The sequence below is a fragment of the Haliotis rubra genome, unplaced genomic scaffold (genome assembly GCF_003918875.1).
Source record: "Haliotis rubra isolate DU_JTF1 unplaced genomic scaffold, ASM391887v1 Scf285, whole genome shotgun sequence".
Lineage (NCBI taxonomy): Eukaryota > Metazoa > Mollusca > Gastropoda > Lepetellida > Haliotidae > Haliotis > Haliotis rubra.
The window spans coordinates 395,228-417,578 of NW_025766947.1; the positions used below are offsets into that span (position 1 = coordinate 395,228).

Here is a 22,351-nt window from a genome sequence, read left to right on the forward strand (position 1 = left end):
TACCCATTTGCAGCTGGGTGAACTGGGACACATAGTCACAGTATTTTGTCCATTGATACTTGCACGCTACTATATCCGAAACTTATAATATAGTGTGTTTGGCTCAAAAGCGGACCGATGAATTACAATCTAACTCGAAAACTAATAAACATATAATACTCAATGAAACGCTGATCATAATCAAAACATCAGACCAACTCTCTGATTTGTTTGCAGAATTTATGTCCTAACATTAAAAAAGTTGTTTAACAAACTATCATTAAAATATTGACACAGTTCACTATTTGTTACGAGGGAGGAGTGCAGAGAACGGGACAGGCAGGTGTTAGAGAAGCACGTGCACAAGTGCCGACAAAGTTATTGATTCATCTCAACCTGTGCTGTGCCATCTCCATCCTTTCTCGCACACCTGGCTGTCCCTTTCTCTGCACTCCTCCCTCGTAACATATAGTGAACTATACTCCGTCTGGCTCAAAAGCAAACCGATGAATTGCAATCTAACTCGAAAACTAATCAACATATATTACTCAATGAAACGCTGATCATAATCAAAACTTCAGACCAACTCTGTGATTTTTTTTACAGAATTTATGTCCCAAAAGTAAAAAAGTTGTTTAACAAACTATCATTAAAATTTTCACACAGTTCACTATTTGTTACGAGGGAGGAGTACAGAGAGAGGAACAGCCAGGTGTATGCAAAGCACATGCAGACGTGCCGACAATCCGTTTTGCTCAAAATTGGACCGATGAATTGATGAAATGATTTTCATGGTCAGTGTTGTTTGCTTCAACAGAATGCACTTCAATGCAGTATGTAATTATTATTACCGGTTTACCGGTAATATTTGCACAGCCCTAGTGGCCACCAGCTACCCACCACAACTGTCTCTAAAGTGGAGTTGTGTTTTATAAAAAGATGTACAATTTGTTTCTGCTAAATATTTATGGGGAAGTATACACTAAAATGTTTCTTTTTTTCTTGCTTGAAACAAAATATATGTTTAGAATTAGATAATATAAATCTTCAAAATGTACATTAATTTTTCTCACATTGAAAATAGAAAGTTCCAAATAAATGTCGAAATATTGTGCCATTATGACGATTTGCTTTTCTGACCTCAACGGGACAGTGAAATTAACTGCATTCTAAATATGTGAAAGATATGCTAAATCACCATAATCATTGAAACTGTAAGCTGCAGGATTATAAGATTTTCATTCATAAACTTTAACCTCAAGGAAGATAGACGAAATCACCACCAGTGACCAACTGTCACATTATGCCAGGTTCACTGACATGATAATAAAGGACTTTCATTAATTGAGGAATTATATATGCACAAATATGTCAGGTAAGTAATCACACACATTCTGGCAATCTATGTATTGCTATCTGTATTGATGGGACAATACATGAAAAAACTCACCCTGTTTTGAGCGTTGATGTCCATCGGTGTTGTGAATAGTATATATATGATGTGTGGCCCGGTGCATGGTGCACACGTAGTGCAAGTAGGTGTTGTCTTTCTGAAACAGGAGACAACGTTCTGCAAGCTGCAGGGTAGACAACTCTGTAACTACACAGGGTAGATAACTTTAGTGTTTTACTGTTCCATATCTCATTTTGGACTTTTGGTTTACATAACAGAGACACATCTGGCTAAATACACTATCAATCTTTGATAGAAATATTCATTTATAATATGAGAGTAGTGACCCTGTCTTACAGATGTGAACTCTTGGTTGTAGCAATCATTGTGCGATCACCATGCAATACACAGCATTGTTCAAAGTTAATTTGGGTCGAGGGTTTGCTCCTTCAGTACCTTAGGATCACCATGGATACCAGCTTCTAACATTAGATTTATATGATTCATTTTAAAAAACAGCACAAGACAACAGCTTTAAAATAAAGCTCATTAGATGGGCCAGTGAACTTTCATAAAATGGATGACTAGTGACGAACAAAACTATTTTGTAAATCTTGTCTTTCATCGTCAGAACACAGTAGTTAATATATACAATCACAGACCATATAATATATCACAGACTCCGCAACCTTACATGTTTCTATTGATATATATACACTTTTGCAATATGACTCTGGTACAATGGTACTATGAATCCTTGCTACTTTAGCTATTCACTCCAATTCTGATTATTTAAATAATCCTGTCCATGAATGTAAAGAAAGTTGTTAACAAACCCTGTCTTTGAAAAGTGGATCTTGGCCTTGCTCCAAACATTTCTTCAAGCCTTTAATGTTTCCCTCAGATATCGCTTGTCCAATCTTGGTCTGCATTATTCATGAACTATGTATGATATAATTATACACTTACAACAGATCATGATGGGGAGGATGTGTGGGCATATACAATACTCAATGTCGGGGTCTACATAATGAATATTGCACTATAACGCAAAGGTAAATGTATGGATCGCAGGTGTAGCAAAAGGAAAAGAATAATGTTCCAACATAACTTACACAGAGCAGGCATTGAATGATAGAAGGAAACACAGATGACTGACGACAGTTGCAAAATTGAAAAATATCATAGACATTTTTAAGATAAGATGGCCAATGGCAACAGAATACTCTCGAGGGTTCTTGGAGGATTTAATTAAGATAAAAGGGGTTGACACCATGACTAATCTGCTGTCTGTCTATTGAAGAGTCGCAAGTTTCTGTCTCAAGATATAATTACATTGTAATTATTTTCACTATCTTAATTAGAATTATTTTCATACTTAAATCCCTTATATTCACTTTATTATTCAGGTCGGTCAATTTACATTATCATGTCAAAAAGAACTGATCGAATACATGATACTTACCTTAGCAAGCTGCAACATTTCGCCTGCCATCTTGAACTGGCTCTACACAACACAACAACGTAGGAGAAATTTGACCGAAAATAGGACACTACGATTATCCGCCGCCTTCTCACCCAAGAAAAGCCAGACAAACGGACGCTACTCTTTGCTACATCGCTTTAAAAATATGTCAGACTAAATGTGGCAGTTTGCAAAGTTCTACGCGGAATTATTGTCATTCGCCAGGCCATTGATTATATCAAATTTGAACTGTTTTCTTTCTGTTACTAGTGTCAGATTTGCATTATCTTTTCCGCCATTTTGTTTCTACTGTAAACAAATGTCGCTTCTAACATAATGACTGCATGGTGACAGCGTTGTTTGCCTCAGTTATAAATATTCGTTCAAGGATAATTTAGAACCTTAATATGTCTCTCAGATTATCAAATTTTGTTAGTAAAGATCAGTCTCTTCAAATTATTTCTTACATTGAAACAAATGTGTTATGCTATAAGCGGTGTGGAGAAGCATAGTCCGACACGATTTCACCACTGTTTGAGTTAGTATGATAGGTCGAAAAGCATGCAAATATTTGAAAATTAAACCTCATCGAGTTACTTTTCTAAATAGATTTTGAAAACAAATGAAAAATAATAAAATCTTAAATCCATTACTATAAGGCCAAAACATATTTAATTGCCTAATTGTTTTGTTTCTTGGTCAGACTTTCATGAGAGAAACCAAACCAAACTATCAGGTACTGTAGAGGAGTGACGTCCTTATCAGAAACTGGTTGTCATGTTTAGCTATGTGTATCTACTTGCCGGACACTGACCAAATAACTGGCAAAACAATTTTGAGCAATATTTAATCAGCACGTCTGTTTCAAATACAATTCCCTAAAATATAGACAAACAGCTAGTTAACCCCTAACTTGTCAGCATATGTTGAATAAACTTCCCGATGCCAGGTGAACCCAACAGATCCTTCATGTCCATGGGAACATGTTCACAAACATGTGACACCAACTTGTTAAAAAGTTAAAGATTTCTATGAACACACGGTGATAAACAATTTATACTTGCGTTTATTATCATTTTTCATTAATTCACATTAGGAAGCGACTGTTTTAAGTCTGCAATATGATTCGTGTCAACGAGAAATTATTTGAGAAGGATAAGTATAAGAAGAACATCTGCCATCAAGTAGAAGTACGTCCTCTGTGGAAATCCAACATAATGGCCAGGTAGTATACTGATTACCTCAGTCTGTAATGGTTTAATCCATTAATCAGTAATGAATACAAACAATCATATAGTAATCAAAATAACAAAAATACATATCTTTTCTAGTTACATGTAACAGTCTATGTAGAACATTTATATAGAACCTATGTCCTATAGTGTCCAAGATTTCACCCGCACATTTGACAGTCATAACCCTGTCACTCTCTCCTGTTGTTGGAGCAAGGGGACGGCTCCGTCTCTGCTGTACTTCTGTCTTGATGCCCCTGGGGAGTCAGGCGTAGAAGAACACGACTGTGGTAGGGCCGTTACGATGGTGACAGTATATACCGTCACAGTGTCACTGCCGTAACATGCAGTCTTTACCTGTTTTTTACATGACATGGACATCCATAAGTAAATCTTTTGCCTATTACATATTCTTTAAATATTCTGAAATATCTGACTGACAAATTTCATTACATTATCTTTTAAAGTAAACCATATAAAAGTAGCTATTATTAAAATGTCACTACCGTTATTGTGTCACTAACGTCACAATTAATTCCAATGTCCATACATAACATTATCAATTTCCTTATTTAATTAGAATGTGTGTGTTTATGCCTGGATTTGGTAGTGCGAGTATGTATGGTAGTAGAGCTTTAAGTAAGCATAATACAATATATTCTCATTTTTGAATCTTTTGTTACATATTACTTTATATTTGCAAATCAGAATTGAAAGGAATTGTTTGGCTTGTTGGCCCATTTTAAGCAATAACTATAAAATTTCAAAACTCATTAGCCATATTATGTTGTAAAACTACATATTTTAATAGACATATACATTAAATGTACGTTAAGCTTGCATAATTTAATTATGTTTTGTATGTTCAGAATACTAGATTCCAGGAGCAAAAATTAGCAGCATTATTATTATTATTATTATTATTATTATTGTTACTATGAACGTAATCAACAACATTTCAAGGTAAAACAAGAAAACAAAATTGACAAGCTTTGCCCACATGAAATATGCACGAATTTATATTATAGATATTTCAGATTTATTAACTAACTGTTCTCTTTTTCACTAAAATCTTTACCCTGCTAAGTCAGGTGGGTTAGGGCTCAGGACGTCGACCTTTGGTCAAATCATCACGGATGAGTGAAGAAAAAAGGTCGACGTCCTGGGCGTTTCGACATTTTAGAAATTAATATTGGATTATAGAGACAATGACGATCTATATGATGTTAGAAGAGGATAATCCGGATTATGTGGATGGGAGCACACCTAATGAGAAAACAAGCCAAATATATGTATAAAGATAGTGTTATATTTCAATCTCAGTTCACCGAGTATATATACATTAAAATATAAAACAAAATAAAATACACAGTAGTACAAAATACATACACATTTATACAAGTACATATTTATTATCAATATTATTAAAGATGTAAAAGATGAGATGCTGAATAAGCAAATTGTCTAACAGTTAACATTCCATTTTGGACATTGTGTCTGAGTTCTTGAAGTCGACGTTCCAGGTCTCAGTTTCATGGGTTGCCTTTGGCCTCCGGCATATTGTTCCAACTTGTGTTCAGTGTTGGCCAGCTCCCTGGACAGGAACGTGATGATTTAAAAAATGTTGGGGTGAGCCTTGCCGATGGTGCGTTTAAGTCTGGAATGCCAACCTTCCGGGTGGTTATTGGTTCGCGGGCCCTCATCCTCATGCTGGTTCCACTGCGATCTGTAGAGATCCCCTTCCACCCAGAAGTTGGTGATGTAGTCCGCTAGGTAGACTAAGGCTTAGTCTCTGAATATATATAATTTTGATAGTAACAAACAAGCCCATTTATATTGAAAAGGAGCCCTAGGGAGACCAGAGATTCAGACTTGCTTTATTTAGGGCTTTAGCACTGCAGAGAGGGCTTGGCAGTAGGGCAGTTAATGTGGTTCAGGGACTGTGAGACAGACTATCCGCTAGGCCGTGGCAGCGTTGGTCTTCAGGCATGTTTTCAATGGTTTCCAGAAATAGGTCTTCAACCTTAAAATAAAGGATAAATTGTTATAATGAATGATATGGCAAATATGACGGTATTTATTGATGAAATGTATATCATTTAGTATATTTAATACAATATTACTTATTCAAATTCCTTCACCTAAAAACAAACAGAAATTCAATCTTATATATATATATATATATGTTTTGACACGGCTGTGTGCGATGTGTTCACTTCCATCAACCACCAACCTTGTAATAACAAGTCACATGAGATTAGTCATGCGCTAAAATAACACCCAAACTTCAAAGCGGACCCAGGTCGACGTCCTGAGCCTTATAAAATATCCAAAGGTCGACTTCCTGAGATGTATCATATCTGTTGCTTCAGTTCAGTGCACTTCCTTGGTTATCCTATTACCTAAAAGGGGCGATGAGGAGTTGTCGTTTTAACAATGTGTGGTAGTATTGGGATGTGGAAGTTTTGGGATATAACCTTCGATTTGACATTTGAATATTGGTCTGATTAATATTATATTATATTCATAATTATTTTTATTATAATCTTTAAATGAGCTATACTATGGACCTGGCAGACTTCAACAGGTCTTGTGTTGCAGCCTTCTTAACCTATAACAACAACTTTAATTGAACTTATTAAGAATCAATTCGATTGGTTATATCCCAAAACTTCCACATCCCAATACTACCATACATTGTTAAAACAACAACTCCTCATCAAGTATAGCTCATTTTACATGGGTTCAGCTACACAGTTCTGGGTTCAGTGGGGTTAACCTCGTGGTTAAAGGTTTTGTTCGTCACGCCGAATACCTGGGCTCGATTTCACACATTGATACAATGTGAGATTACTGGAATATTGCTAAAATAGGCGTAAAACCTTACTCACTCAATGTTAAAATGTTTGGACTAACAGCGTAGTGTTTGCACGCCATGGCAAAGTAACGGAATTACCTTTTATGCAAAACGTTTACACTGTAAAGTAGCATATTAACTATATTCTGACATTAATAATAGACTCTGCTTGTGTTGTAGGGTGGAGGTGAAGTTCTTTCAGTTTATCACGTGTCTGATGTATGTTTTCTGTGGTGGAAGAACGCGGGAATCTTTGCATTGCCCATCTATCACCCAAGCTGTTCCTATATATGTAGCATGCACAGGATATATAACGGACTGACCCCGGACTCTCGTGACGTTGTCTCGCGGTGGCAACGTAGCCACAATGCTGATGACGTCATCACAATCGGACGTCATGGTCAGCCAGTCCAGACAACGTGTGGCAACAGTGCCAGCCGGTTTGAGGGATAGCGACTGGAACGGTCAGGAACGAAGGAGGTTATACATATAGATTAACATACATCGTGGTAAATCGGAATATTGGACATTCGGTTTGTTATTGGATGCTGTTAGTGACCGTTTTTGCTGCTTCCGAAGGGTTCTTGTATTCACCTTGTGTAATAACTTAATATTAAAACTGACTGGGAAATTAGGTCCTACCTACATATATAGTGAACACTGAGAGCGCGAGGTTTGCTCAGTTATCTTGTTAAAATGATAAAGATAAATATCCTACACACGAGCTGACAACATGTATCATCTAGTTTGTTGTTTTGTTTTGTAGTCCGTGGCCTGTAGGAGAAAAATATATACATATCGCCAGCATCTAAGTGGGAAAACGAATCATGGAACTGCCGTCTGAAGTGAGTGTTGAATGAACGCTTAGTTTTGAAAGAATGAAAGAAATATGCGGTAAATATTTATAGTGGTAGGAATGAAATGAAAATATAAGCAACGAGTGAACAGTGCAAAAATATTCCTGATAACGTACGAACATCACTTGCACAAGCTGAATACCTATTGTGGCTTCACAAATGCAACTAATGATTATCATCACATCTACAGCTTAAGGGTAATAATCTAAGCACAGAGAGCACACAAGTGAATGACCTTGACCAGCGATGGGACAAGTTGAAAGAATGGTCAGAGGTCAAAGACAACATACAGCTTGTTCTCCAAGATCCGGAGACATTCGATCACAGCATCACACTGGAACATGGACCACAGGTAGGTCACAGCATCACTCTGGGACATGGGCCACAGGTAGGTCACAGCATCACTCTGGGACATGGGCCACCGGTAGGTCGCAGCATCACTCTGGGACATGGACCACTGGTAGGTCACAGCACCACATTAGAACATGGGCCACAGGTAGGTCACAGCATCGCACTGGAACATGGACCACAGGTAGGTCACAGCACCACATTAGACCATGGACCACAGGTAGGTCACAGCATCACTCTGGGACATGGGCCACAGGTAGGTCACAGCATCACTCTGGGACATGGGCCACGGGTAGGTCACAGCACCACATTAGAACATGGACCACAGGTTGGTCACAGCACCACATTAGAACATGGACCACAGGTAGGTCACAGCACCACATTAGAACATGGACCACAGGTAGGTCACAGCACCACATTAGAACATGGGCCACAGGTAGGTCACAGCATCACTCTGGGACATGGGCCACAGGTAGGTCACAGCATCACTCTGGGACATGGACCACAGGTAGGTCACAGCACCACATTAGAACATGGGCCACAGGTAGGTCACAGCATCACTCTGGGACATGGGCCACAGGTAGGTCACAACATCACTCTGGGACATGGGCCACAGGTAGGTCACAGCATCACTCTGGGACATGGGCCACAGGTAGGTCACAGCATCACAGTGGAACATGGACCACAGATAGGTCACAGCATCACACTGGAACATGGACCACAGGTAGGTCACAGTATCACACTGGGACATGGACCACAGGTAGGTCACAGCATCACTCTGGGACATGGGCCACAGGTAGGTCACAGCATCACTCTGGGACATGGGCCACAGGTAGGTCACAGCATCACTCTGGGACATGGGCCACAGGTAGGCCACAGCATCACACTAGGACATGGGCCATAGGTAGGTCACAGCATCACTCTGGGACATGGGCCACAGGTAGGTCACAGCATCACACTGGGACATGGACCACTGGTAGGTCACAGCATCTCACTGGAACATGGACCACAGGTAGGTCACAGTATCACACTAGAACATGGACCACAGGTAGGTCACAGCATCTCACTGGAACATGGACCACTGGTAGGTCACAGTATCACACTAGAACATGGACCACAGGTAGGTCACAGTATCACAGTGGAACATGGACCACTGGTAGGTCACAGCATCACAGTGGAACATGGACCACAGGTTGGTCACTAGAACATGGACCACAGGTAGGTCACAGTATCACAGTGGAACATGGACCACTGGTAGGTCACAGCATCACAGTGGAACATGGACCACAGGTTGGTCACTGGAACATGGACCACTGGTAGGTCACAGCATCACAGTGGAACATGGGCCACTGGTTGGTCACTGGAACATGGACCACAGGTAGGTCACAGTATCACAGTGGAACATGGACCACAGGTAGGTCACAGTATCACAGTGGAACATGGACCACTGGTAGGTCACTGGAACATGGACCACAGGTAGGTCACAGTATCACAGTGGAACATGGACCACTGGTAGGTCACTGGAACATGGACCACAGGTAGGTCACAGTATCACAGTGGAACATGGACCACTGGTAGGTCACTGGAACATGGACCACAGGTAGGTCACAGTATCACAGTAGAACATGGACCACAGGTAGGTCACTGGAACATGGACCACTGGTAGGTCACTGGAACATGGACCACAGGTAGGTCACAGTATCACAGTAGAACATGGACCACAGGTAGGTCACTGGAACATGGACCACAGGTAGGTCACTGGAACATGGACCACTGGTAGGTCACTGGAACATGGACCACAGGTAGGTCACAGTATCACAGTAGAAGATGGACCACTGGTAGGTCACTGGAACATGGACCACAGGTAGGTCACAGTATCACAGTAGAACATGGACCACAGGTAGGTCACAGCATCTCACTGGAACATGGACCACAGGTAGGTCACAGTATCACATTGGAACATGGACCACAGGTAAGAACATATAGCTAGGTCACTTGTCGGTCACTGTCACATCAGTCCTCGTGACTCATATAGTTGTTATTTGACTTTGCTTTCTGAAAAGTACACTTTCCAAGTGAAATGACACTTGTTTTAGATTATGAATATTAACACACATTTTAAATAGTCATTTTATTTAACACTTTACGATCTTGCAAATGTCCATAGGCGACACAAGACTGTTTTAGGAATATTGATGGCAGGAATTAGTCCGCGACTTTGTAAACATTGTCTGATGTTGAAGTAATATATTTTATTACAACGTACTAGTTTTAAACCAAAGCTGTGATGTCCAAGATATTTTTATGGATTAAACTTCTTTATAATTTCCCTCACGACGTTTCGAGACCATTCCAGGTCCCTTCATCAGGTGAACTGACAGTTGGCATTATGTTTATCAGTTTAATCCATAAAAATATCTTGGACATCAATGTACAACTTCTAAATGCCACTGAAAGACATCAAAGCTGTGATATTCTTGTATTTTTACTGTCCTTCGACGACAGGTTTATGAAGTATAGATTTATTTTGGATAGGTTGTTCTCGTCACGATATGGCTGATATACTGCCGATGTGACGTTAAATATTAACTCACTCACTCACTGTAATGTTGACGTCTGTCCCCGACAGCTGTTCCAGACAATGCGTCACTGCTGCAACATCCGCTGCTCCACCCACTTCAAGACGAAGGCGGGGGAAATGTTTTTCTCTCACTACAGCCGCGGCACCGTCAGCTACGTGTGTGCGTGGACACTCAACTCCTCCGACCCTGACGCTGCATGTATACAGGATAAGTAAGCTATACTGTACATGATGCACACTCTGAAACAAATATATCCATGCTAGTCTAGAATATGTGGCAAGATTTGAAAAGGAAAATAGTCTCTGGGTTCCTTTTCAATATATGTTATGATTATTTCTTATGAACTTTTTTTTCTGTAAAATATGTTCATTTCAGAGACTAGATGTTAGTCTTATGGTTACCGATTGGCTTGAAATGTTAAGATTGATCTCTCATTCATTAAAGCTCCCCACATTTATATGCGCGGTCTTTTGAATCAGGACTTTCATTGCCCCGCAGTTGTACTGTGCCTCTTCTCCCATGTCTTTGTTTCCAGACTTAAAGGTTGTGTCTCTATACATACCCATGTCAGCAACATTTCTTTTCTAAAGATACTTTGGTGTGTTTTTTTCTTTATAATTATCTCTACCCCTAGTTTCTACGTCCGTGTCTACTGTGTATTACTTTGTGTGTCATAGCTTCGAGGATCTGTGCCTCTCTCTATATTTCTGTGTCCTCAATCTCAGGTCCTGTGTGTACTACATTTCTGTATCTACAGTTTCAAGGCCCGTGTCTCTCTATATTTCTGTGTCCACAGTTCAAGACCCGTGTTTTTCTCTATATATTACTGCGTGCCCCGGTTAGAGGCCTGAGTCTCTCAAAACCTCTGTGTCCCCAGGTCCGAGGTGTGTTATACAATGTGCCGTCTGATGTTCGTCCCGAAGTATCGAGTGTTCGTAGGGTTCAGCCCGGACATGAAGCTGCGCGTGTTCACCAAGTCCAAGAATGGGTGCCAGGAAGTCTCGCACGGCATCAGTGCCACTACCGTTCTATGGTAGGCAGATTACCAGTGTCACTGAGATATTCGTTGTATGGCATTAGCAGGATCTATGAGACAAGAGAAACGTCTTTAGATAATTAGATACGTTTTCTTCTAATGTTATTAACAAAGAGCAGGGAAAGGGATTACAACGTTGCAAAATATAGATTTGGATAAATAATTGTGACTGTTGATTTCAAGCTCTCCAGCATTGATGACATGTGAAAATATGTATAAACATGGTTACCATGGCAACTGTTTACAATCTAAATGTAAACAATCAATACAGAGTATAGATGAAATAGTATCTTCACATTACACACCCAAACAACACACGGTCCTCACTGTGACCATGCACCTATAGTGACCACTATCTTTGTACAGTTACGATTGTTGCTCTTGCAGTCTGGCCTTCAACCGGGACACGAATGAAGTGATCACAGGCTGTATTGGGGCAGTGGAGGCGTGGGCACTCAAGGGGTCAGAGGTCAGCATAGATGTACATATAAATTGTTTCTTTAGACAATGACAAGGCGTACATGTACCATACCACTAATGATTGTTCAAATCAGGGAGCCAGGGAGATGTTCCTGCATGACCTGTCTTGTTGTTTACTCCACAATATCCCAGCTGTGTGAGACTCTGCTCTGTGTTACTCAAGGAAATATCCTAGCTTGCCACACTACACACATAGACCACATTTTCTGGTTAAATATTTGCAGCCATTTTGTATGTATGTACAGTTTATGATCCTTTATAGTCTTAAATACAATTTATGTATGTTTTATTATGTTAATGTTTGGTTGTAAAAGTGTAATCATATCGCATATTTAGAATATAACCAAGGTGCACCAAATCACAAAATCCGTTTGGTCTTATTCAGATTATCAAACTTAATTTTTGCATCATTTTAACTGACCTACTAATTTCTGTAGAGATTTCCTCTGCTACGTTCTGCATCCTGTTTCAGCATGCCGCGGTAATGACGAAGGAGCGGAGGTTTGCCCTGTCTCTTGCCAAGGACGATGTGAGTACATTTAGCACTGGCTCTCCTTCACTCACTGGCTTGACAACGGTACAAGAATCTGTATAGAAACGTCGCACTCACGGAATAAAAGAAGCTGATATCATAAAGTTTGACAGTATTGTACGTGTGTCCCAGTTTCTAAATTGCCACTCAAAGAAGCTAAATAGTGAATGCAACCCCATGCTTCAAACCGTGTTTGACAATGGGTGTTTACAGTTTTCCCAGAAATTAATGAGAAAACCTTTGTTTCCTAATACTGATAATAGAATTTTAAAATAGGTGTATTACATTCTGTAACTTAATTAAGGTATTCAGTATGGGAGGCAACTCTTGTAGGCGTAAGAATGAACCTTACTACACCAAGAGTTATCTCCCCGTGTAGCAGGCGGCTTCCTTTGTTGACATGGCAGATCAGAAGAGAAAAGAAAGCTGGTTCTAGATAATTTTGAAAGGGGTGTGACTAATGCAAAAGAGTTAGCTGGTAGACATGACATTCCTCTGTGTATAGTATATAGAACTTTAGAGAAGGAATTGGGATTGAGCACAAGACAGGGGCAGGGAGGCCAAGGAAGTTCAGCACTACGGATCGCCAGCGACTTGGTCAGATTCATTGTGAGTAGGGGAAAATTGAAAAGCTTTGAGAATATCAGAAATGAGATGATTAATAGAGGAAGTCCTCAGGTATCTAATAAAATCCTTACACAAGAATTACAAAGACTTACTGCGTGAAAAAGCGTGGAATTCCCTCACCATTAATGGAAAATGCCCAAAAAGAAAGACGTACGTTTTTAAAAACTGGTGTTGGGCTCACGAAAATCAAGATTGGGATAATGTTTTGCTTTCTGATGAAAGTTCTGTCTGGCTTTTTCCGAACTGTGTGAAAATTTGGACAAAAGATACCATAAAACCAGATCTACCAACGCCCAAAACACAGCCCGGAAATTTCACGTGGGGTGGGATATCATCACGTGGAGTGACGCCGTTGTGTATTTCCACTGGAAATTTGACGAAGGAACGATATCATGGTGACATCTTAAATGGTCACTTCCTTCCAACAGCCCGAAAACTGTATGAAGAAAATTGGATTTTCCAGCATGATAACGACCCAAAACACTCTGCAGGCTACATAAAACAGTGGTTGTGGGTTGTTAGACTGGCCCAGCAACAGCCAAGATCTTAACACTATTGAGAATATGTTGGGACTAATGAAGGACAGAATAAACCCCAAAAGGACTTAGAAATATTGAGGATATGAAGAAAGAAGTGGTCGAATATTGGGATATGCTGTCACACGATTTCGTACAAACTTTGATGGGTAGTGTACCTGGGCGCATTCAGTCGTGTATTGCTGGGCAAGGAGGTCTCACAAAGTACTGCAAAGACACTTGCCGCTTGGACTGAAATAGATCTTAACATATTCATTAAGTACAACTTCTATAGTTTATATACATGTATTAGATATTTGCCGAAACTAATTTCTCAATAATTTCTGGGGATACTATACTTATTGGGTCCATGTTTGACAATGGGTGTATGCATAATACGTCCATGTTTAACAGTGGGTGCTGGACATTCAAGTGGACACGAAGAACAAACAGCTGCTTGTTGTGTGCGAGACGGCCCTCATGGTGCTCAACTATGAGGTGAGAGAAGCGCTCATAAAATACCCCAGTGCCCCTGTTACTAAATGAGTTCAAGTAACATTGATTTACGATTTAATTCTCAATTATCATAATATTTTTTAAGAAATTCCAATTTACTGGAACAATTATTTAGCAGCATACATACTTCAAGGTAAATTCATAGAATAGGTGTTTCCCCTATCAATATGGTGATTGAAGTGTGTAGTTCTATACTGTGTGGTATGATGGGATTACATCCTTCCCAGCTATATCTAAAGGTGAATGTCATTGCAGTCAATAATTTCTAAATCTGATTTCAGAAAAATCAACAGACACATTACATGTCCAACAAACACAGTGGATCCATGAAATGGTAAGAATTTGCATGAAAGGTTCATCAAACTGCATCTGAATACCAATAATTTATAATTTGCCCAGTAACATAATGTTTGAAAATCATCTTGTTTAATATCAGATTTTTCTATGACAGAAAAAAGTATGACATATTCCTACTTTTTTACAAACTACACATTGCCTGATATGTCTGTCTAAAAAAATCGAAAAATTAATACTGAAATTATTTTTTTTCAGAGGAGTTTTTTGTGTGTATATATTTCATAGTTTCTCATTATTCTGATGACATAAAGCGACCATTGTATTATCATAGTACCCATATTTGTGTAGATAACCTACATTTTATAGTAAACACTTACTCCAGTATTATTCAGTACTATATTAACAAACATAATTCTAATGTGCCTAAAGCTTGGAGAGAGATGTCTACTGAGGAATACATGTATCCACTTGAAGTTCTGTATGTAATACTGCACCTGTATCTACATAAAGTGTATATTTAGACAGACAGACAGACAGACATTTTATTTCAGTAATGTAGGCCATTGGCCCATAATACAACATAGAGCAAATATAAAGAATACATACAGTGTAAGTGTATATTTAACTGTATACCTTTACCTACCTGTAATTTTCAGCAATACACCTGTGTGTACCTGAAGTTTATTATTTACCTGTCCACCTGTACCTACCTTTATATTGAACACTCCCCCTGTTTCCACCATCAGCTGCTGTGTATACAACCAAGGGGAGTATCTGATTACAGGGAGTCTGGATGGCAGCATAAAGGTAAGGTATTTCTCTGTTACATACTCTTCAGGGTTTAACTGCTTTAAATACATTGACATTTGCTGAATTTGTCACAATGTTCTGAGTCTATATGTGATGACATCACCATGTTCCGAGTCTATATATGTGATGACATCACCATGTTCTGAGTCTATATGTGATGACATCACCATGTTCTGAGTCTATATGTGATGACATCACCATGTTCTGAGTCTATATGTGATAACATCACCATGTTCTGAGTCTATATGTGATAACATCACCATTTTCTGAGTCTATAACATCACCATGTGATGACATCACCATGTTCTGAGTCTATATGTGATAACATCACCATGTTCTGAGTCTATATGTGATAACATCACCATGTTCTGAGTCTATATGTGATAACATCACCATGTTCTGAGTCTATATGTGATAACATCACCATGTTCTGAGTCAATATGTGATAACATCACCATGTTCTGAGTCTATATGTGATGACATCACCATGTTCTGAGTCTATATGTGATAACATCACCATGTTCTGAGTCTATATGTGATGACATCACCATGTTCTGAGTCAATATGATGACATCACCATGTTGTCTATATGTGATAACATCACCATGTTCTGAGTCTATATGTGATAACATCACCATGTTCTGAGTCAATATGTGATAACATCACCATGTTCTGAGTCTATATGTGATAACATCACCATGTTCTGAGTCTATATGTGATAACATCACCATGTTCTGAGTCTATATGTGATAACATCACCATGTTCTGAGTCTGATAACATAGGTTCTGTCAATATGTGATGACATCACCATGTTCTGAGTCTATATGTGATGACATCATGAGTCTATATGTGATAACATCACACCATGATAACATCACCATGTTCTTCTGAGTCTATATGTGATAACATCACCATGTTCTGAGTCATGTTCTGAAGTCTATATGTGATAACATCACCATGTTCTGAGTCAATATGTGATGACATCACCATGTTCTGAGTCAATATGATGATGAGCCTATATGTGATAACATCACCATGTTCTGAGTCTATATGTGATGACATCACCATGTTCTGAGTCTATATGTGATAACATCACCATGTTCTGAGTCTATATGTGATAACATCACCATGTTCTGAGTCAATATGTGATAACATCACCATGTTCTGAGTCTATATGTGATGACATCACCATGTTCTGAGTCTATATGTGATAACATCACCATGTTCTGAGTCAATATGTGATAACATCACCATGTTCTGAGTCTATATGTGATGACATCACCATGTTCTGAGCCTATATGTGATAATGTCACCATGTTCCAGGTGTGGAATGCAGTGGTGTTCACACAGGTACATGCATTCACCGGACACCGAGGCGCCATCACAGGTGAGTACTTCACACTCTTCATTATGATGTATTGTGACAGCGAACTGGAACTCCGTTTCTAAGCAGTTTAAAGTGCATCTGTTATTTCTTTAAATAACACATCAATACCTGTGAAGGTCAAGGTAAGAATTGATCTTCAGTAACCCATGCTTGTCGTAGGAGGCGACTAACGGGATCGGGTATTCAGGCTTGCTGAATGGGTTGATACATGTCATCGTATCCCAATTGCATAGATCGATGTTCATGCTGTTGATCCCAGGATTGTCTGGTCCAGATTCGATTATTTACAGACCACCGCCATATAGCTGGTGTGGCGTAAAACTAATCTCACTCACTCACTCATTTAAACACATCAAGCATAGTCACCTGTAATATTACCTTGATTTCCTCTTATTAGTTTTGTTGTTTAAGGATACAGACAGTGAATCACCTAACTGGAGTAATGTCTCATGTTTTGTTGCTGGGGGCTATGGTAGAGACATGTAGTGGTTGCATTTCCCGAACTTGGAAATCTAGCCCTTGGAAATGAAACTGTTTACATTTCAGCCTTGCAGCCTCACAGAATCGACCCCCTGCTGTTCTCCAGCTCAATGGATGGCTCTGTGCAAATCTGGAGGATGGACAACTTCCAGAGAGTAAGTGGATAATTTCTCCTCCCTGCTTAGTCAAGGAAATATGAGTTGTCTGGCCTTATGGGGTGATACACAAATTGTCTGTCCTGTTTATGATATGAGACCAGAGTTGTTGGCCAATGTTTATGTAGCAAGTACAAGAGTTTTCACTCCTTCTTAGTGTGGGTATTTATAAACAAGTTTTCACCCTTTCTTATTGTGGGGACAAGAGTTCTTTCCCCTTTCTGTAGTTGTAATAACAGCAGTAATTGGATTTAGGGCAAACATGACCCAAGGAAAAACCTATTGAGGTGGTGTTGCAAATGGCAAAAGAAAAGAAAAAGTTTGATGCCCTAATACAAACTAGTTACACTAAATATCACACAGTAGATATATTTAGATTAAATAAAACGTAAGCAGATGAGCCACTAAATGTAAATGAGCTCAACAGTTCTTTGTTTTGGCTACTTTACCTTTATATAACAGGCTACCATTAGTTCTGTCTGGTGAAAACACTTGTCATGACTCATGAGACTTGACCTTTGAGGGCTGGATCTCTATCTGTTACATGTGTCCTGTTACTGTTCATGAGACTTGACCTGGGAGAGTCAGCTCTCTGTTACATTTGTCCTGTTACAGTTCCTGAGACTTGACCTGGGAGAGTCAGCTCTCTGTTACATGTGTCCTGTTACTGTTCATGAGACTTGACCTGGGAGAGTCAGCTCTCTGTTACATGTGTCCTGTTACAGTTCATGAGACTTGACCTGGGAGAGTCAGCTCTCTGTTACATGTGTCCTGTTACAGTTCATGAGACTTGACCTGGGAGAGTCAGCTCTCTGTTACATGTGTCCTGTTACAGTTCATGAGACTTGACCTGGGAGAGTCAGCTCTCTGTTACATGTGTCCTGTTACTGTTCATGAGACTTGACCTGGGAGAGTCAGCTCTCTGTTACATTTGTCCTGTTACAGTTCCTGAGACTTGACCTGGGAGAGTCAGCTCTCTGTTACATGTGTCCTGTTACAGTTCATGAGACTTGACCTGGGAGAGTCAGCTCTCTGTTACATGTGTCCTGTTACTGTTCATGAGACTTGACCTGGGAGAGTCAGCTCTCTGTTACATGTGTCCTGTTACAGTTCCTGAGACTTGACCTGGGAGTCAGCTCTCTGTTACATGTGTCCTGTTACAGTTGTTGACCTGGGGAGAGTCAGCTCTCTGTTACATGAGACTTGACCTGGGAGAGTCAGCTGTTCTCCTGTTACAGTTCATGAGACTTGACCTGTGTCAGCTCTCTGTTACATGTGTCCTGTTACTGTTCATGAGACTTGACCTGGGAGAGTCAGCTCTCTGTTACATGTGTCCTGTTACAGTTCATGAGACTTGACCTGGGAGAGTCAGCTCTCTGTTACATGTGTCCTGTTACAGTTCATGAGACTTGACCTGGGAGAGTCAGCTCTCTGTTACATGTGTCCTGTTACTGTTCATGAGACTTGACCTGGGAGAGTCAGCTCTCTGTTACATGTGTCCTGTTACAGTTCATGAGACTTGACCTGGGAGAGTCAGCTCTCTGTTACATGTGTCCTGTTACAGTTCATGAGACTTGACCTGGGAGAGCCAGCTCTCTGTTACATGTGTCCTGTTACAGTTCATGAGACTTGACCTGGGAGAGCCAGCTCTCTGTTACATGTGTCCTGTTACTGTTCATGAGACTTGACCTTTGAGGGCTGGATCTCTATCTGTTACATGTGTCCTGTTACAGTTCCTGAGACTTGACCTGGGTGAGCCGATCTTCACCATGAAACTTCTGGGAGAGACCCGTTTGTTCTGTCAGCTTGAAACAGAAATGAAGCTGTACAATTTGAACCAGGTGAGTGAAAGACATCAGGTACATCACTTTTTATAATTGTAAGAAATAGAGTCACCACTATTTGATTCATAATCATACTGATAATAATGGGCTCCACTTTCAGCAGAGATTCCTAATGAATATGATGTTACTTTTGTTTAATAAGGCAGGACATTGGTGTGGAGTCAAGATTCTCCTGCTACATGATAACCAGACATGTTGATATGATGGAGGGGGGAACAGAGCCCACCCCAACAGTAAGATGTAGACATCACCACCTCCATCAGCTAAAGACAGATGTGTATTACATTGGTCTGGTGACCTACCCCTCCACTTGTAGGTGTATGTTGTTGGATCAGGTATATGGCACTGTCACTGCCTCACATAATGAGTAACCTGTGTAACTATGTAGTTAGTATTGGAACTTGCCAAAGCTGTACATTTTGAACCTTGATCAGTTCTTCAGTCTGTTTGCACCGGTGGAGTCCACAGTTCACTTCCTACAGTGCATCCCAGGACTCCGAGGGAAACCCTCGCGAATCTTGGCATCATGCCAGGTAAGGCCACCTTAATTATCTGGATCAGTGATACATTCTGTGTTGAAGGACAATATCAACACAATTTGTTTTGTTTCCTTCTTCTCACTTCGGCCAAGTAGTTGCTGTTTAACTTCAGAGGCAGATATATACACTAAAGGCCAAAAGAAATGTTACCCTCCTTCCTTAATGACGGAGGTATCTATCTTCAGCTGGCGTCGTGATGCGTGGACGTCCACTTCTTGATCTGTCTACGTTGACCCCAGGCTGTCTGTCGCACTGAATAAGTCTTATAACCGTGGTATGGTGGCATCTGAGGGCATTGGCAACAGCGTTGTATGTCGACCCCATCTGCACCATCCCAATGGCTCTTTCTCTCTCTTCAGCTGTTAATCGTGGCATATTTCTCATACTTGTGTATCATATCATGCATTCTAGTCTCTCTTCATACCCTATAGAATCATTCTACACATGATTCGAATACTGCTTGAATATTGCTACGTTTTGGCGATTGATATTGCTATATGTAAACCGAAAACGGAAAAATGTTACTTTGCAAGCAAAAATGTTAACTAAGATATTCCACTTTATATAACACTTTTTCACAATATCAAAGACACGTTTTACCTGTTTTCACTAATGCAAATCAGCAGAAAATGTTTTAAAAGATTGAAATCTTAGGAATGATTCTTTTACAATTTTACACACTCTACAACAGTTGTTTCTTGTTCCAATAGTTGAAAAATGGTAACTTTAAATGGTTTATCTTTGTCTCAAAGCAGAATTTTATTTCAACCATTCTTTTGGACATCTAAACCACTGTTCTTGGTTTATTTCGGCATGGTCAGAAATAGGACAATTTAACTATTGTGAAAAATTTGCATTTCACCTATAGTCTGTTTGCAGTGAAAACATACCCATGAATTTCACTTTAAACAAAAAGTAAGTCGAATAAAGTGAAATTAAGATCTGGGATCCTCATAATTTTACCTTGCCAATTGAACATTTAAATCTCAGAATTTTATTCAACTTAGGATAAAAGTTGTTTAACAAACAATCATAGATTCAAATCGTTATTAATGGTTTGCACATTAAATGGGGTTTGCACATTAAATGAAACATCGAGAACAAGTAGGGTCGGTCTGAGTTACGTACATTTGTTTCACTGTTCCATCTACTGCGCTTACCCCCTTGTAATACAGACCGATAATAGCGATTTGAATCTATGATAGGTTGTTAAACAACTTATATCCTAAGTTGAATAAAATTCTGATATTTAATGTTCAGTTGGCAAGGTAAATTTATGAGGATTCACAATGTTAATTTCACTTTATTTGATTTACTCTTTTGTTTAAAGTGAAATTCATCGGTACGTTTTCACTGCAAACAGACTATAAATTTTATATGAATGCATTTGATAATTTCTTATCATGATTTGAATAAAGCTGTGTTGTTAAGCTTTCTTGTAAAGTAATACCATCTAACATATCTTTGATAGTTTTCAAGTAATTCATAAAGGTAGGAGGGTAACATTTCTTTGGATGTTTAGTGTAGTATGTTCCTGCACTCTCACATTAGAGCTCTACCCTCAACTGTGAGGCTTAAGAAACACCATGGTGGACACTACGGTTTTGCCATTTGGACACTTCATGAAATGAAAGAATCCAATTCCACTAAATAACATGTATAATGGACATTACAGGAACCTAGTACAGGCAGTCACAGCTCTGTCCTACTGCAGGTACTTTAGATCAAGGTGGTCATTTGTCAGCTCAAGATGTGTCTCAAGTTTGTTTGGTAGTAATGACCAAGCCTTAATAATAAAATCCAAGTTTGGACTGTCATGGTCTTTCCTAGAGCAAAATTCCTAAACTTTTCACAATATCCTTGTAAAAATAATGCCTTTCGAGTTTTGTAATATTTAGAATCCTTAGTCCTCAAAACCAGGTGAAATTGAATGGATCTGTCCATGATATTTCCTGAAGTGCTTCAAACGTGACCAATTCTTCTTATTATTTCCTTAATGATATTATTATTATTATGGATGTTTCCACAGCTTCTCATAGTAAAGGGAGGGTTACTATAAGTCTCCGCATCAGTCATTTACAATCATAACCTTCAGTCAACTTGATCAGCTAAGCCAGGGTGTTGTGACATTCCATCTTCCATTGTTGAATGTTGTCTTGTAGGATGGCAGTGTGCGGTTCTTCTCTCCTGTTAATGGCCTCACTATAACCATCGTCTACCCCATGCCAACCTTCCAGGTAAGCGATAGATTATATTGTAGAGAGGCAGTAGCCTGGTAGTGAAAGCATCTGTTTGTCATGCCTGAGACCCTGGTTTGGTTCCCCACCTGATATTGCAGGAATATTACTGAGAGTAGTGTAAAATATAACTCACTCATTCTAAAGAGAACTCTTACTGCTATAAATGAAGGACTTGAGTA

General features: G+C 39.5%; 2 protein-coding genes across 2 annotated transcripts in view; one reads left to right on the plus strand and one right to left on the minus strand.

Moving 5' to 3' along the window:
• The window catches only part of LOC124281576 (putative ankyrin repeat protein RF_0381), a 45,781-nt gene extending 42,635 nt beyond the window's left edge, over window positions 1–3,146 (minus strand). Inside the window, 4 exon segments of the mRNA XM_046717520.1 lie at window positions 1,430–1,486; window positions 1,488–1,529; window positions 2,209–2,298; window positions 2,838–3,146. Of these exon segments, the coding sequence (XP_046573476.1) occupies window positions 1,430–1,486; window positions 1,488–1,529; window positions 2,209–2,298; window positions 2,838–2,867 (219 nt within the window). The 5' untranslated portion in view covers window positions 2,868–3,146.
• A 7,605-nt stretch (window positions 3,147–10,751) lies between these two features.
• LOC124281577 overlaps window positions 10,752–22,351 on the plus strand; it is a 64,858-nt gene continuing 53,258 nt past the window's right edge. Inside the window, exons 1-12 of the mRNA XM_046717521.1 lie at window positions 10,752–10,924; window positions 11,591–11,746; window positions 12,137–12,218; window positions 12,702–12,758; window positions 14,318–14,401; window positions 14,701–14,753; window positions 15,463–15,523; window positions 16,851–16,914; window positions 17,461–17,549; window positions 19,283–19,390; window positions 19,828–19,926; window positions 22,095–22,169. Of these exons, the coding sequence (XP_046573477.1) occupies window positions 10,773–10,924; window positions 11,591–11,746; window positions 12,137–12,218; window positions 12,702–12,758; window positions 14,318–14,401; window positions 14,701–14,753; window positions 15,463–15,523; window positions 16,851–16,914; window positions 17,461–17,549; window positions 19,283–19,390; window positions 19,828–19,926; window positions 22,095–22,169 (1,080 nt within the window). The 5' untranslated portion in view covers window positions 10,752–10,772. The remainder of the gene's footprint in view (window positions 10,925–11,590; window positions 11,747–12,136; window positions 12,219–12,701; window positions 12,759–14,317; window positions 14,402–14,700; window positions 14,754–15,462; window positions 15,524–16,850; window positions 16,915–17,460; window positions 17,550–19,282; window positions 19,391–19,827; window positions 19,927–22,094; window positions 22,170–22,351) is intronic.